Here is a 16,834-nt window from a genome sequence, read left to right on the forward strand (position 1 = left end):
GGTGGTTTCGTTCATTTTTGCTTTTGTTTCTGTTTTCGGTCACGGTCACGGTCGATTTGCCTGATGGAGCGGAGTACGGGTATGTGCGGTTATATGTGTTATCTCACGAGTGAAACGAAGTACAGCAGCAGATGAAACCAGAAATTACAGTCACACGAGACGGCTCGAGTTCCTTCGAACGTCGCTATCCATTCGTTGTGATTCGTTGCTAAGCTACAGTTGTTTAGGACGGACAGGTTCATCCAATATCTTACATCCCATCCCAATCCAACAGGCACCCGACCCGCCTATCAGTAAATACTATACACTCCAAACCCTCTCAGAAACTCCCAACTTCATTATACCCATTAAGAGTTCCATCACCACAATATTAAAACCCTAATACACCAACACCACAACACCAAAACAGCACATCAACCCCAAACCCACCCACAAAACCAACCCAACCCCCCTTCAAATAGCAACAAACGGCCTCCCCTCCAACGCCTCAATCTTCTCCACGGCCCGCCTATACGCCCCCTGCGCCTGCAACCTCTCCGAATACCCGTCCAAACGGGGATACTCGGCGCGGGCAATCATCCCGACATTGAGCGCCGCGATGACGGGGATACTCATCTGGATATCGGCGGCGGTGAGGTGCGCGCCGCACAGGAACGGGCCGCCGTCGGGCGCCGACGCCAGCTGGGTCTCCAGGAAGGTGAAGTGCGTGCGCAGCTCCTGGTCGAGGAACTCCTTGCTGACTTTTCCGGGGACGAGGCCCGTGATTGGTTTGAGGAAGAAGGGGACGGGGGCGTTTTTGATGGCTGGGTGGGGGTGTTAGTGTGTAGGGGATGGGGGGGGGGGGGGTGGGAAGATGGGAAGATGGGACGGGGGCAGGGGAGGGAGACTCGGGAAACTCACCATTCATAATCAACTGCACCTGGATCGGCGACATGAGACTGCCCTCGGCGTAGTGCATGAAATAGCGATAGCGCATCCACGACGCCGTCTCGCCGCCCAGCTTGCCCTCTTTGCCTGGCGTGTAGCGCGCCGGGATGAGGCTCGTGTCGGCGCCCCCGAAGTGGTCGAGGAAGTACTCCAGGATCGGCCCGGACTCGGCCAGAACCATGGGCTCGGTGGCCTCGGGCGGGGTGACGGACACGAGGGGCGATTTGCCGAGCGGGTGGATCTGTTTCAGCTCCGGCGGTGCCGTGCCGTTGGGTTGACGTTTGAATGTCTGCACCGTGTATTCGAGGTTGAGCTCCTCCATGAGCCACATTATGCGCTGGGCGCGGGAGCGCTCGAGCCTGGGTGGGTGTTAGATAGATGCCAGATGGAAGGGAAGGGTGGGTGGAGTAGATAGTACCAGTGGAGGACGATCTTAGCGCCGCGGTTGGCTTTCATGATGATGATGATGATGTTTATTGCTGGGATGTTGGACGGGGATATGGTTATTAGACAATGGGCTGGGGTTGGGGCTGGGGCTGGGATTGTGCGTGTTTTATATGCCGCGATGCCGCGATCTGGCTGACGATAACTTGGCGGGGAAGGCCGGAGGGATTCGAAACCGCCAGGCGGCTGGATGTCAGCTGATGCGCTACGGGTGAAAGAGCATCCCGGTCAGATTCCTGCCATGTGGCCTGTATTTAGAATTTAGCTATCCCTGGGGTATCTGATTGGCCGTGTCTGTTGCTGAGCATCAGCACTAGCATGTAGCAGAAAAAATGACGTTGTGTTGGGGTCTGCAGCGCAAATGAGTGAGACGAGACGCCCGAGTTATTCCGACGGAGTCTGAGTTACTCATCCGCTAGTTAGTTAAGACGAAGGCGTCGGTCAGCACGGACTGTTATTCCTTCTGCCAGTAACTCCACCGCGATGCTGGAACGCCGATGATAGAAAGTTGACGAATATGCGGAATATATTCTAGTGATGAATGTATGTTAGCGCTGTGCGGCAGACGACAGACGGCAGACGGCAGATCAACGATCCACGATTGTATCTCTGTAATCGAGCACGGAAGAAATAGCCTGAGCATATTGAAAGCAACATACCCTCCAGAAGTCCAAAGTCGCGCCAGCGCTGGCTTTTCCAACGGTTCTGACTTAAGAGTGTTGACGTGCGCTGAAGAAAGCATTACCTGGAAGATTAAGTACTCAGAATTGACAGGTTTACCGGCTGCGTTTGTCGTAGAGGTGGGTTATTTATGAATGTACTGGCCACAGGTGTAAGCGGAGGCATATCGAAAATACTTAACTTCTTCTTCGAACGGTACAGGGTTGACCAATAATACTGGATCCCTATTATAGTGTCCATGATGTACGTCAAGGGAAAGTAATTCATGGGGGGGGGGGGGCGGGATACATCAAACACAAAGCCCTGGGATGACCCTTCGAGGTACGACGATGTCACTGAAAATTAATATAGCCATGACAATATTTGCACATGTTCGCTGGATTCCTGACGCACAGAACAGGGCGGAGATGAGGAGCGCGTCTTGGAGCGCCAAAGTCAACTGTCTATTCGGCGATTAGATGAAGAGATCCGCTCCATCATTAACTTTCACATGCTCGAGCCATCTCATAAAGCTCCATGCTGCAGATCTGACGATATAGACGCATCCAATATGTTCAAGTCCGCGGAAGTGAACTGCGGGAAGGTCGAGGATGGTTGTGCAAGTTAGCGATTCATAATGGTCTGTGGGCTTCATTTGGCAATATGGTGAGCTGTTGGAGAAATGTCCGCCGGGGCACATGTTAAGAAAGTGAATGGTAGATTCCTCCACTCGTGTCCGCCGTTGATTTCGAACGGTGGTAGAAAGGCCGCTGCTTCTATATTCTGGGCGGAGTTATGACAACACCCGAAGCGTCGAGATCCCCCGAGCCGAGAACAGTCACTCTATTTTGCATTAGTGCTGGGCTTTTTGGTTCGACTAGGAGGTAGCCTGTGTAGCTCCGAATCGAAAAAAATGAAAAAAAAAAAAGTGGGAAGAAGCAGAGGTTCACTAGAGATCGCAAGAAATATGACATGCGGGTCTACAGTGAATGGAGGATGTCACCAATGGAGAATGGGAGCCAAGCCAGATCGCTGTGTGCGATGTGGACAACAGTCGACCTTCTTCCGAAGCGACTGGCAAGCTTTCCGAGTCCGCATTGGGCAATGTCGGCTACTTCGCGATTGACCTTCGAGCCCCGATTCCATCTCCGTAGACCTTGTGAATGTTCATGTCAAGAAACCCCTAGCTCACACCCCCTTCTGATTGAAAACGCCCCACACCGGTTACCTACCGGTAGATTTCTCTGTGCAACGGGGCCTACCACCAGATCCGAGGGTCCCAGCATTGCCTCGTACAATCGGTGAAATTAACCTCTTGCAAAGAATGTTCACTATATATACCCTGGCGCAGTTCCACTTCCATACCCCGTCCGAGCACCGGCTGGACGAGGAGTACTACCCCTTAGAGACGCACTTCGTCTTCTCCGACAATGGTATGCATCATCCCCACAGTCCCACCACATCATCTCCTCCGGGTGAAGAAGGTGCTCAGGTTCAATTCGCGGTATACGCAGAACGGCCCGGATGGGGAGAATCTGTTGGAGATGGCTGAGGGGTTGAACCAGTGAGAGGGGTTGAATTTGGGGTTGAATTTGCGAGATGTAAGAGTTTGTCAGTATGTCCCTGAGAGGGAGGAGGAGGGGGGTTGACATTATTAGTTTTGTGACAGTGATGTAATGTTCTGGGATACAGGAAATGGAAACACTTGGTCTAACATGCCGTGGTGTGATGGCCCTGACTAGTGTTCCGTAGTCCAATCGCAGTGTCTGATGATGACATGTGGCTGCGGAATCCTTTGCAGAGGTTTGCAAAGATTAACTTTTGCTGCTACGGTCGCGATTAGACTAACCCCTAGCCTATGACAGAGATATCCTTACTACAAATAAAGAATACATCCCGGCTAGTCCTCAGTAGAATAATCGGAGAACAGCATAAATGTGAATAGCCAACCTGACCATGCGGTCACTTACACTTCTTCTGCCTGCCACGCGTCCCGAATAGTCAAACAGATTTTATTTTATAGACAGCTGTAATAGACAGGACATTTCGGATTTCACTTAATTATCGATTCATCAGCCTTCCCGCTCCAAACCAAAATATACATACGTACCTGACATTCTAGCCGAGAAGGCATCCACGGTACTAAATATTAGCTCTCGGCTTCCAAATGCACAAAAGTCTACGGAGTAGTACTATGCAGTAAACTCAATTCATCCGCAGATATTAAACCACAAAATATGGGCACATAGTACACGGTAAAAAGTAAAAAGTAAAAAAAAAAAAAAAAAAAAAAAAAAAAAACCCTCATCCAGTCCGGACCCCCGAGCCCGACGCGACCAGGGCCCGCCCGCCCAGACCCCATCATTATTCGAACTCTAAAACCCTAATACCATAAATCATCGACATTATCTTGAATGATCTGAACCACTACTCCGCTAATAATACAAGGTCAATGCACAACCACCTATCCCTGCTTCTCCCTGCATTGAATCCTGCCTGCTATCTATACTCCGTACGGAGTAACGGTCCATCCCGCCCCACCCAAATCCCTACTGTACATCCATAGTATCTAATAGATAGTATTATTACCGGATATGGCCCCATTCCCCGTCAGGTCGGAGCATAATCCCGCATCCAGCCTGCCGATACCCGGCAAATCCCTCCATCCATCCGTTTATCCCTGCGAAACCAAGAATAAGCATAAAGCGTGCCCCACCGGCGGCGTCCTCTCGGAGAGTCGGGAAAGTCTCGGATTCTGCCACCCAACTGAACCCATGCGTCTGACACTGCGACACTGTGACCGTCATCCCCATGACATCAGCAGTCCGCGCCCACGGCATCTTACCCGAGACGGTAATTCCTCACGGCAATACCTCACGGCAGAATCGGCACCGGCTGGATTTGTCTGTTTCACGCAGACAGAATGGGGAATAGCCCGCCCGGGATCATGCGTGGATAATTCTGGCTAGACTACTACTTAGGACTATGTAGTATCCAGATGGGTTCTAGTGACGCGGGATCAGAGCATTAAGATTAAGATTATACACTAAATCCATGACATCAATGGATATCCGGCCGCCACAAGCGGTCGGGGTCCAGCGCTAAGTTTCGGGTTCCTGGGAGGAGCCGTGGATGGGGGTGCCAAGTGTGTTGCTTGTTTAAAGATAACTTTCTGTTTTTTGGGGGGTTAGTTTTGGGGAGGTTGAGAGGAGACGGTTTATTTGGAACTTGGATGTTTGAGTGGTGAGAAGAGGGGGTGGTGTTGATGTGATGGGATGGATGGAATTTGTCAGACTGGTGCTCACTTAGGCAGGGAGACATGCATAGTGACGCTCCACCCGCCAGGGCCGGCTGCTTAAGCCGTGCCGGTGCCGACTTGGAGTGCAAGTCGGTGTCACCCTGGATAATCGGATCGCGTCCGTCCAGAATATCCTGGGGACAAAGATGATAAATAGGATGGATCGGATCGCTCGAGGGTTGGTGCTGTTTTATTCCATCGCTTCAGCTTAATCTTCTGCTATTTACTTATAATATCGCATCTTCCCGCTTTACGTCCACATCATTATAGATTTTTATTGAGACAATTGTTTACTTCTAGTAATACTGTGTCTGCTGATACACCACTCGATACATCGCTAAACATCTCGCTGAATCCCACCACTGTTATTACTATCAACAGCGATACTATCAATACTACCGATATGGCCAACACTCCCGGACAGCGACTCTTCCCCTTGGTCGTCGACCACCTCGCCCAGACCAAGCCCACCCAGCGCGTCGGCATCATCCCCAATGCCGACGGGTCGGATGGCTACGAGACCGTCACCTTCGACCGTCTGGCGCGCGCCGTGGACGCCTTTGCCTGGTGGATCGAGAAGACCATCGGACGGGCGCAGCAGCCAACCACCATCGCCTACATGGCGAAGAACGATGTGCGGTACCTGATCGTCCTGCTGGCCGCACACAAGACCGGATACAAGGTGAGTCGTCCACCTTCACTGGGAATAACCCTAGTTTGATGGAACGAGACTGACTCTCCAGCCCCTCCTCCCCTCAACCCGACTCTCCGACGACGCCTACCAGCACATCCTGACCTCCACCGACTGCCACACCTTCCTGTACACCCCCGAGAAGCAGCGTCGCGTGGCTGAGATCCAGACCTTCCGCAGAAACACCGCCTTCTATGAGGTGCCCTCTCTCGAGGACCTGCTCTCGACGCCCGCACAGCCCTACCCGTACAACAAGACCTTCACCGAGGCTGAAGACGATGTGGCTATCATTATCCACAGCTCTGGCACAACAGGTACTTTCCCATCCCCTTCACTAAGACTACAACCTCCACTCGCTAAAACCAACCAGGCATGCCCAAACCCATCCCTCTCACCCACGGCTACCTCGCGACCATCGACAATGGCGCGTACCTCACCCGGCCAGAAACCCGCCAGTCGACCATGTGCAACGACCTGCCACCCGACAATGCCGTCCTCGCCACAACGCCCTTCTTCCACCTCATGGGGCTGCTGGCCTTCATCACCTCGCTCTTCCACGCGACCCCCTTTGTCATCTGCCCCGATAAGCCGCTCTCCGTGGACCTGATCGTCTCGATCCTCAACGCCACCCACCCCACCGCCGCGTTCTTCCCGCCATCCATCCTCGAAGACATCTCCCACTCTCCCGACGCCTGCGCCGCCCTCCGTTCCCTCCAACAGGTCTACTTCGCGGGCGCCCCCCTCTCCCCGGAAGTCGGCGACCAGCTATCCCAATACACCAAGATCATCACCGTGATGGGGTCCAGTGAGATGGGGCTCATCTCCTCGTTCGTGCCGCAGGGTGAGCGCGTCTGGGGCTACTTTGAGTGGAACCCCGCGTACGGAGTCGACATGCAGCACGTCAGCGACGATCTGTACGAACTGGTGATTCCCCGTCAGCACGACAGTCGCCGCGTGCACGGCATCTTCCACACCTTTCCCCACCTCACGGAATACCGCTCCAACGATCTCTATGTGCGCCATCCGCAGCGTCCCGAGCTGTGGAAGTATCACGGTCGCTTGGACGACGTGATTGTCTTGAGCAACGGAGAGAAGCTCAATCCGGTGACGCTGGAGAAGATCGTCGAGGGACATGCCAGTGTGCGCAGGGCGTTGTTGATCGGTCAGGCGCGGTTCGAGACCGCGTTGTTGGTCGAGCCGGACTGGGGTACGCTGGGCTCGGTGGACGAGAAACAGTTCGTCGAGAGTATCTGGGATACGGTGGAGCGCGCCAACGAGGCCGTGCCGAAGTACGGGCGCATTGCGAAGAGCAAGATTCGCCTCGCGAAACGGGCGAAGCCATTCAAGGTTACCCCCAAGGGGACCACGCAGCGCCATGCAGTGAACCAGGAGTACAAGGAGGAGATCGATGCCATCTACGCGGCGGCGGCGGAGGAGGAGACAGCCGCCCAGATGCCCGAGACGCTGGACCGGGAGAGCCTGGTGCGGTTTGTGAGGGGATTGGTGACCGCGTTGCTGGAGCGAGAAGATGTGCAGGATGCAGACGATCTGTATGCGGCGGGCTTGGACTCGCTGCAGACGATCCAGCTGGCGAAGACGCTCAACAAGGCCGTTGCCACCCGCTACGACGGCCACTCCATCTCCCAGCAGCAGATCTACTCCCACCCGTCCATCGCCCAGCTCGCCCAGTACCTGCTGGATCTGGTCCACGGGCAGACCGGCACGACAGTCTCACGCGCCGACCGAGTCACCGCCATGGTCGAGAAATACACCCGCCAGATCCCCCACCGCAGCACCCCCGCCGTCGCGCCGTCCGAGAAATCGACCCTCATCCTCACCGGCTCCACCGGCTCCCTGGGGACCTACCTGCTGCACCGTCTCCTGTCCGACCCCCGCACCGCCAAGGTCTACTGCTTCAACCGCTCCGACGCCGCGGCGCGCCAAAAGCGCAGCTTCAGCGACAAAGGCCTGGACGTGAGGCTGCTCGACTCGCGGGTCGAATTCCTGACCGTGGCCTTCGGCGCGGAACACTTCGGTCTGCCGGACGAGAAATACACCGAGCTGCTGCACAGCGTCGACTTCATCCTCCACAATGCCTGGACGGTCAACTTCAACCACCCGCTCGAGTCCTTCGAGGACCCGCACCTGAGGGGCATGCTCGAGTTCATCCGCTTCAGCACGCAGAGCACCTACAACGCGCACCTGTCGTTCGTGTCGTCGGTGAGCACGATCGGCGCGTGGAACCCGGCCATGGGACCCGTGGTGCCCGAGGAACCGCTGGAGACTGTGGACGCCGTGCTGGAGCAGGGCTACGGCGAGAGCAAGCACGTCGCGGAGAGGATGTGTCTGGCGGCGTCGCGGATCGCGGGCGTCCCCACGACGGTCTTCCGCGTGGGCCAGATCTCGGGCCCGACGACGAAGGAGGGCGTGTGGAATCTGGATGAGTGGGTGCCCACCCTGGTGAAGACGTCCAAGTCGCTGGGCAAGGTGCCGGCCGATTTGGGGAATTATAACATCGATTGGGTGCCTGTGGTATGTTTGTTCCCTGCCAAACCAACCCGATACCTCCTACCTACTACCTAACCCCGTCCCTCTTCCTCCATCCCATATTCCGCCCACAATACCTAATAAGAAGGACATATATAGGACACCCTCGCAACCATAACCACCGAACTCACCCAAACCCGCCGCACAACCCAGCTCTCCACCCCCAACGCAGTCTACCACCTCGTGAACCCCACCAAAGTCCCCTGGGCGACGCTCATCCCCGCCATCGAATCCCAATATGGCGTCTCGACGGTGCCCATGGACGACTGGCTGCGCGAGCTCGAGGCCATCCGGTCGCCGACCGAGAGTCAGGTGCGCGAGATGCCCGCGCTCAAGCTGCTGGACTTTTATCGCGGGTTGGCGGGCGAGGTCCTCTCCGCGGAGGTGGGGACGGAGGAGACCCGACGCGCCAGTCGCACGATGGAGGGGTTGGGGGGCGTTACGGTGGAGTTGATGAGGAATTGGCTGGTGCAGTGGGGGTTCTGATTGAGTGATTGTCTGGTTGGGTTGATTGGAGCTGGGTTGATTTGGTTTGATTTGATTGCGATTCCTTGCATGGGTAAGGGGTGGTGTGGTGTTTTACTTGCGGATGCGGATTTACTGCTTGGGGACTAGATTTGCTTGGTTGGGACTAGACCTGCGTACTTAGACTGGATTTGCTTGTATATATATATAGAACAGACTAGACTTGATGAATATTCCATTTAATCTATTACTACTGCGACCAGACCCGAACAAACCCCAGACAACATGACATTTATTTCATTCATGCATGATTGTTCTTATCCGCTACCTCGATAATCCATGGTAAACACCGACTGACCGGTCGATCATCCTCTAGACCTGATTGCAGGTAACCCACCCCTGACATAGATGCCAGACATGCAGATAGCAGGTTAGCAGATACGACAGGCCCTTGCAGATCAGCTGGGGGTGGGGGGAGGACATCTAGACTAGACCAGACCAAAGACTTGGGGTAGTTAGTGAGAGTGGCTCATGGTGCTGTAGGACTCCGTATAAATTTCGTCTGTGTTTCCTCTGGCCGGGCACTTCTGGTATTTTACTCTCATCTTCTACTGTCATACGGAGTGCTGCTCACATCTACATACAATCCAATTTTTAATCTACTGTTCCGGCTCAACGCAAAGGTTAATTCTTTACGCTACGGCTTTAGCTACAAATACAGCCACATCAGGTATGCTTCCATCCCCCTCTCCATCCCCGGGGGGACTTCTTCCTAGCCCACATATCCTATCCTATCCTATCCTATCCAGCAACCCCACCATCTCCATCTCAATCTCCACCTCCATCTCCATCTCCATCTCCATCTAACCAAACCCAACCCATCCAGCCCGGAAAACAATCCAAAATGCACCTCCCCACCCTCCCCACCCTCCTCACAACCCTCACGACCCTCACCCTCACCCTCCTCACCCCCCACCCAACCCTCGCCCAAACCACCCCCGAAACACCAACACCAACACCAACACCAACACCACCGCATCCCCCTCCGTAGCATGCTACCCCCCCACCGCCACCGCGGGCAAAAACTGCGCCAGCAAAGCCAGCATCAAAGACGTCTACAGCGTGCAGTACTGCGATTTCCGCTGGAACGTGTCGTACGGCGACTGGGACCATTTCGCCTCGGACGACGAGAACTCGGTGATCAGGGCCAGCGTCGGCAAGATCGGCGTGTTTGCGAGTGTGGAGGATTGCTTGGATGGGTTTCGGGATCTCGTGGAGGGGTGTTGGGGGGTGGGCGTGGGGGGGTATGTCATGTTGCGGGATGGGGGTGCGGGGGATGATGGGGAGGGAATGGGGATGGGGATGGGGGATGTTAGTTTGAATATGCATTTTTGTGATTGGTGATTTTGGTTTGGGTTGGCTTTGTTTGGGATGAGAGGGTGGGTTTGTTTTGTTTTGTTTTGAAGGAGAGGGAGAGGAGAGGGAGAGTGAGGTTGGGGATTCCTCTCTCTCTCTCACATTCTTGTCTGGCCAGCTTCTGGGTTCGTGCTTTGGTGGTGTGATGCGATGAGTGAGATGTGTTATGAGTATGTGAGATGAATGCGAAGTTGTAGTGGCATGGGAAGAAATAATTGGTTAGATGAGTAGCTGATGGATTTTTAAATCCTACTCCACTCAGACTTGACAGGCTTGGATGGTGAATGATCAAGTTATTTAATGCCGCGGCTTCTTTTTCTATTCATGGGCGTAACAAAGCAGTGGTTAGATGCTGAAGTTTTCGACTTTCAACTGCGAAGACACAACTACCCCGCCCTTCATGACAAGGCATTGGCATTTATGGAACACGGGTTGGATCTCCATTCATTCTATAAATGTATTATTATCTCATTCGGTCACCATACATACATACAATACAATACAATACGTCTACATCCGCACCCTATACCCAATCTAATCATCGTTAAAATCATAGAAGCTGTTCGCCGTCCACCCATCCACGGCACTGTAATCCGCCAATGGGGTGGTGCCATGCAGGCGCTCGTAGTGCTTGCGTCCATGGCAGGTGGTATTCGCATGGCAGGTGCCGTTCAGCAACGCGCCGATCTCTCTGCCGGCCGCACGACCCTCAAACCACGCGCCATGCAAGAAACCGAAGTAGGTCGGGCTGGTGGCCTCACCGGCGAACCAGAGGCGTCCGGTGTTGGCACGGAGGTTCTCGTGCATCTCAAGCGACGTGCTCGGCGGCCAGTTGGAGTACGTGCCGTACGCCCAGGGCTCGGTGGTCCAGCGCGGGTACAGGAAGTGGATGGGATCGGGCACGTCCACGTCCGGGAACATCTTGCGCAGCACGGCCATGATCTCGGCCTGGGTCTGCTCGTCGGACTGGCGCTCCGCGCGCCACGCGTACTGCTCGGTGACGGTGACGAAGATCATGTTCGAGCCCGGGAAGAAGCCCTCCGTGCTGAGGGACTGGAAGAGCGGGTAGTAGCCGCGGGCGTAGGGGTCCGCGTACAGCAGGAACTGTGTCTCGGACGGCCAGAACGTCTCGTTGAATTGCAGGAAGATCTTCGTGTAGGTCGCCATCGTGAAGCCCTGGATGGACTCCTGTTTCCACTGCGGCAGCGCTGGGCTGAAGTCGATCGCGGCGTTCTGCAGCACGCCCAGCGAGAACGTCGTGATGGCATACTCGGCCTGCACGCAGGATCCGTCGGAGCTGTGCACCGTCACTCCCGAGTCGCTGTAGCTGATGTTGGTGACCTGAGAGTTCAGGCGCAGACGTGTGTCGTTGGGCTTCAGGAAGGTCGACGCCATGCCGTGGATGAGCGTGTTGAATCCGCGCTGGTCGATCACGAAGTTGTCTTCGTCGCTGAAGCCGTTCTCCGTCAGGTTGTTGCCCGCGATGCCGAAGATGAAGGAGCTTTCAAGCGGGGTGTAGGCGTCCTCGAAGTCTGCGGATTGTGAGCGAGATGAAGGGTAGATGGACAGGGATGGGAAAACGCACCCCACTCCCACCAATCGACTGCCTGTGCCTCCATGTCGTGCTCCTTGGGCCGCCAGCCGGCCATGGCAAGTCCGGTCTTGGCCGTCTGGTCCTGCAGGTTGTCGGACAGCATGACGCCCGCCTGCGCGGCGGCGGTGTCGTAGATGTCGTCGTAGAGATCCATCAGGTAGGAGTAGTCCTTATAGCCGTCCTGGTTGTACGTGGAGACGTTGCTGTAGTTGGAGTAGACGGTGGACAGGTTGTAGACTTGGGCCTGTGGCTGTCAGCGCGATCATGACCACCCGGCGAGGCGACCTACCAGTGTCCAGACGGGGTTCTGCGGACCCCCCGGAACACCGAGTCCTTGGACCTGTTGCTGTCAGTATCTGGTCCTTTGCGACAGTGGGGGATTGTGCGCACCCAGTTGCATCCCATTTCAATGATGTACGGCTTGCCCTCCTCGTCCTCGCCAAACGGCACATGCCAGGCGCGCCCGCCGATCTGGTCGCGGTACTCGAGGATCATAAAATCGTCCATGGAGGCGTTGTGCAGGGTTTGCTAGGACAGGACGGTCAGCGCTGTGCGTGCCTCCTCCCCCCCCCTCCTCCGGATCGACCTACCGCAGCTGCAACACCCGCCATTCCGGCACCACTGTCAGAGCATATTAGCCTTCATTCGTCTTCACAACCGCAGACGAAGCGACCCACAGGATGGCGACCGTGGTCTGCTTGCACTGCCCGTCATCGCGGGGGTGGACGACGTGGGCGACGCTGGGAGCGGCCAACGCGCCTAGAGCCAACAGAGGAAGACGCATTTTGACCGAGACTGCGACTGAGACTGGACTGGACTGGAGCAGAGACGAGCGGGGGAGACGGAATATAAGTAAGCTGCAAGCCTGCAGCACTGCAGCAGCCCAGCTCAGCTCAGCTCAGCTCAGCCCGCTCCGGATTCGGACTCCACCGCGCTCGACTCCACCGCAGCTCCGATAACACGCGCCCCATCGGGCAAGTCCATGCGTGTATCACCGGCCTCTGATTACACTGATTGTCCATGATTGCCCAGGATTGCCCAGCTCGTTAGTTTGCTATCTAGATAGTCTGCTGATACTCCAGATAATCTCCCCTCAGATAGAGTGCCCCTGTCTTCCGCCACGATAAGTTTCTTCGTCATTCCGAAGAATGGAAGCTTCACGGAACGACCCGCCCGGGCTGGAAGTCAGCCTGGATTGGCCCAACCTCCGAGACATGCTGCAGCGATAAGCTCCTTCGCGGTGGGCCTGACGAATCCGGTGTGGCGATCGTTGCTGCTCCAGTCACCGATGCAACCGTGCCTGGTGACGGTTTGCTGCACCTCTTCGCTACTTACTAGTAGCATAGTAGCAAAGGACTAAGTAGATAGATAGTGTCTTCTGCAAAGGCAATGCCTCGGTCCAACACGGAACAACAATCCCCCATCCATCTACTATCCTCATATCCGATCCGGAGTACTCCGGACTCCGGACCCCGTCTTCCCCATATCCCGATAAGCTGTGCCAAACCAACATCCCAATTCAGTCTGGTGTCGCTATCGTTCTATACACAAAACCACATCTACAAACTCGCCTCCCTTTTCTTCCCATTCTCTTTTTGCCCTTGTCCCTCCACCTTGTTCTCTCCCTCTCCCCCGCCCTTTTCTCCCCCTCCCCCAATAACAACCCCTCAAGAACGCTCGCCACCTCCTTTGCGCACGTCACAAACCCCAAATGATCCCCAGGCACCCCGATAACCTCAACCCCTAACAGCCCCCCCAACCTCTCCACTGGCCAACTCCCTAACACCGGCGCCAATATCTTCCCCCGTAGCAGCACTAACTTCTCCCTACCGCCCACCTTCATCAACCCCTCCACGTCCACCCCCCACTCCACCACTTCCAAAAACTCATTCACATCCCATCGCAGATTAAAGTCTGACGGGAGCCTCAGCTCTCTGAAGCGGGCGTGCTCGCGTGTGCGCGTGAACCGCGCCCAGCCATGTGGGCGCTGCACCAGCGGTAGGATGGTACGGTTGATGGCGTGGATGCTCGGGTGTTTGGGGTTGCGGATGCAGGACGTGAAGAGGCGGTTGATGGCGGTGAAGATGGCCGGGGGCAGGAGGGAGAAGAGGAGGGGCTCATGGAGGATGACTTTGTGGATGTGCTGAGGGCACTTGTGCAGGAGGGATAGGGCGATTGGGGCGGTGCTACTGCTGCTGAAGACGGTGATGGGGGTGGTGGGTGAGAGGTGTCGGATCAGGGCCAGGGCGTCGCCGGTGTGGGTTTCGATGGTTTGGGGGTTGGATCTGGGGTTTTGGCTTGGGTTGGAGTTGGGGTTCGGGTCGCTGCGCACGAACCCGCGCAGGTCGTAGAGTGTCACTCGAAACCGCGGGGAGAGAGCCTCCGCTAGCGACTCGTAGATGAGGCCAGTGGCATGGGCGCCTGGGATCAGGAGCAGCGGTGGACCAGTGCCCCGGATTTCGTAATAGAGGGTTACACCCGAAGGGAGGGGAAGGTGCGATTTGATATGATTGTTGCTGTCCTGGCTGGTTGGAGTTGGCTGCATGGTGTGTGGAGTGTTAGTTTGATGTGCTGATCGCTTGTGTATGGATCGTGTGGGGGGGCTACTTACTATATAGCACGGTCCTACACAGAGAGAAGCTGGTGCGTGTCATCCAAACTCTCCCGCGCTTAAGCTGTCCAGTTCCACGGGTCATGGAAGAATTAACCGGGAAGCTGGGTGCCAACAGGGAATTCAACCAGAGATTCCAGGTTTTTTCTCTGGCTCTTTCTTCTTTTGTTGTGGATTCCCTTTGTTCGGGCAGGCCATATGTGAATCTGACTTGCGACAAAACAAGCCCGTTAACTCTGTATGTACTGTCGCAGATTGGGTCGATCTGGAGCCGTACTATCGATGCCGTTCAATTCGACCGGTCTCCTCCTCCTCACCTCGACTTTCCACTTGTGCGATTCCTTTTGGCAAGAATGAGGGGAACATTACACTCATCCTGGTTAACGAATTGCATTCTTGTCGATGCAATTTTTGGTGGAGGACTTGATATTCACTGGGGCAGGAGTCCCCCTCCCAAATACCATTTACTAGAGCATATGAGGAAGGAGAATATTCAATAGAATCAAAAAATATAGAAATCTTGAAGACAAGAGACAATAGACACTAGTTATGAGTAGTAGTAGTTTGATACAGAAAGCAAAGAAGGGGGAAAGAAGGCAAAAAAGAAGGCAAAAAAGAAGGCAAAAAAGAAGGCAAAAGAGAAGGCAAAAGAGAAGGCAAAAGAGAAGGCAAAAGAGAAGGGAAAAGAAAAGCGAGGAAAGAAAAAGGAAACAAAAAGGCCAGCCGCTGGGTGCTGCGGTGAATCGAACCCGGCATGAACACCCTCTCAAAATATGTCTCAAAAGTGTTCAAAAAAAATAAGGAGATAACTTGCACTCGGTACCGCCACCCCGCGCCGGGTGGTATGTACACACCATTCAAAATCACCTTGGAGCTGGCAGCAGCTGGTCTGAAGCAGAGTATACTGCTCTTCGTCTGAGTTATTGCATCCGAGCACCCCAAAGCCTCCCACCCATCCGTTTCCCCGGTGTGGAAGGTACGTCCCATGTGATTACTAGTTGCAGACGCGGACAGTTATAGTCTTGAACGATATCTGACCTCTCTCGGGGGGCTTGGATGCGACAGGATAAAGCTAGTTCTGATGTGGATATAAAGGAAATTCCCATCGATTCAATGGAGGCATTGTGTCTGATCCTATCAAACCATAGCAGACGCTGTCTGGACCACCACAAAACGCCCACCGTTTCCCAAACACTCATCTTGTGACATAGGCTGAATCAGCCCGAATACCTCAGAGGCAGAATCACCGTGTCGTTTCTCTTTAGGAACCACAGCTTTGACTAGGGTGCCACTCATTCCCTATCCCCATTATCCCTACCCACCCCATCTCATGCCCCCGAACTGACTTCCCAGGCATCGCAGCCCATCACACGCCGCGACTCCGTCCAACCCCCCACATTCTGGGCGAACCCAAGTATTAAAACCCTCGAACAGGAACATCTCCAGACATCAAAATAAGCAGGAGTGCTATACCCGATACACCCTCCAGTGTGGCATCACACAAACCCCCAGCTACAGAGTAGTCGAACAATGCTGGATAGGTCTGCCATCCCGAACAAAGAGCTCCGTAGGAGCTGCAGCCTTATGCTGAAAGCTCATCAAAGGCGAATGCTGTATACCCACCTCCTCGCCATCATAATGAGATAGGATGATCAGCAGAAAACGCTCGGGAGAGACAGGGGAGTAAGGTAGAATACGTGGAGGGGGAGGCCGACGGTGGTACAACTCCCACGGTCGGTGGATGTGGAAAGGAAGGAGCGCGCATCTGCAGCTGTTAAAGCCACCCTCTGTGCAAACGCATGAGAACTTACTGCTGGCGGGAGCGCTGGAGGTAGCGCGTCGAGCGGGCCGATGAGGCGGTGGGAGCAGGCGGAGTGATCGTTGCTTTATATTTTTTGATGTCTTGGTAAGTGGGTGAGTGCATGTATCTGTATGACATAGTCACTGTAGCAGCAGCAGTAGCGGCAGTGGTAGTCCTTAAATAAGAGTGGCATCATCTGCTTGAGATTCGCTTGGGAAGGCAGGCATGAATGCAGTTCTTTCCACACTTTAGCAATTCCAGCTACTTACTACTACTGACCTGAACAAGGCAGGGGCTGCACGACCTTCCTTTGGTCAACTACTAGTAGATAGTCAGGAATGTAACACATTTACGGATTATTGCCTTGGTGTCTTCCAGGT

The 16,834-nt window shown here is 54.8% G+C and overlaps 5 protein-coding genes across 5 annotated transcripts; 2 read left to right on the top strand and 3 right to left on the bottom strand.

Moving 5' to 3' along the window:
- Window positions 1-180: 180 nt before the first annotated feature.
- On the bottom strand, window positions 181-1,425 carry BO70DRAFT_311474 (glutathione S-transferase). The gene is made up of 3 exons (XM_025540184.1): window positions 1,346-1,425; window positions 901-1,286; window positions 181-803 (listed from the first exon to the last, which is right to left on the bottom strand). Exons 1-3 carry the CDS (start codon window positions 1,381-1,383, stop codon window positions 454-456), a joined length of 774 nt encoding a protein of 257 aa, XP_025400986.1. The 5' UTR covers window positions 1,384-1,425; the 3' UTR covers window positions 181-453.
- A 4,106-nt stretch (window positions 1,426-5,531) lies between these two features.
- BO70DRAFT_360478 (NRPS-like enzyme) lies at window positions 5,532-9,223 on the top strand. Its single transcript, XM_025542788.1, has 4 exons — window positions 5,532-6,011; window positions 6,073-6,334; window positions 6,391-8,552; window positions 8,667-9,223. Exons 1-4 carry the CDS (start codon window positions 5,733-5,735, stop codon window positions 9,051-9,053), a joined length of 3,090 nt encoding a protein of 1,029 aa, XP_025400987.1. The 5' UTR covers window positions 5,532-5,732; the 3' UTR covers window positions 9,054-9,223.
- A 713-nt stretch (window positions 9,224-9,936) lies between these two features.
- On the top strand, window positions 9,937-10,732 carry BO70DRAFT_351342 (uncharacterized protein; the record flags this gene model as incomplete). Its single annotated transcript, XM_025541739.1, has 3 exons — window positions 9,937-10,079; window positions 10,127-10,336; window positions 10,720-10,732. 3 exons carry the CDS (start codon window positions 9,937-9,939, stop codon window positions 10,730-10,732), a joined length of 366 nt encoding a protein of 121 aa, XP_025400988.1.
- Window positions 10,733-10,915: 183 nt separating this feature from the next.
- BO70DRAFT_333177 (putative flavin containing polyamine oxidase) lies at window positions 10,916-12,826 on the bottom strand (the record flags this gene model as incomplete). Its single annotated transcript, XM_025540962.1, has 6 exons — window positions 10,916-11,980; window positions 12,034-12,286; window positions 12,332-12,382; window positions 12,433-12,570; window positions 12,633-12,663; window positions 12,720-12,826. 6 exons carry the CDS (start codon window positions 12,824-12,826, stop codon window positions 10,983-10,985), a joined length of 1,578 nt encoding a protein of 525 aa, XP_025400989.1. The 3' UTR covers window positions 10,916-10,982.
- A 119-nt stretch (window positions 12,827-12,945) lies between these two features.
- Window positions 12,946-14,587, bottom strand: BO70DRAFT_427766 (alpha/beta fold hydrolase; the record flags this gene model as incomplete). The annotated part of the gene is made up of 2 exons (XM_025547909.1): window positions 12,946-13,043; window positions 13,873-14,587. The coding sequence occupies 2 exons, from the start codon at window positions 14,585-14,587 to the stop codon at window positions 12,946-12,948; spliced, it is 813 nt and encodes a 270-aa protein (XP_025400990.1).
- Between the last annotated feature and the right edge of the window lie 2,247 nt (window positions 14,588-16,834).

This window comes from Aspergillus heteromorphus, assembly GCF_003184545.1.
Source record: "Aspergillus heteromorphus CBS 117.55 chromosome Unknown BO70scaffold_7, whole genome shotgun sequence".
Lineage (NCBI taxonomy): Eukaryota > Fungi > Ascomycota > Eurotiomycetes > Eurotiales > Aspergillaceae > Aspergillus > Aspergillus heteromorphus.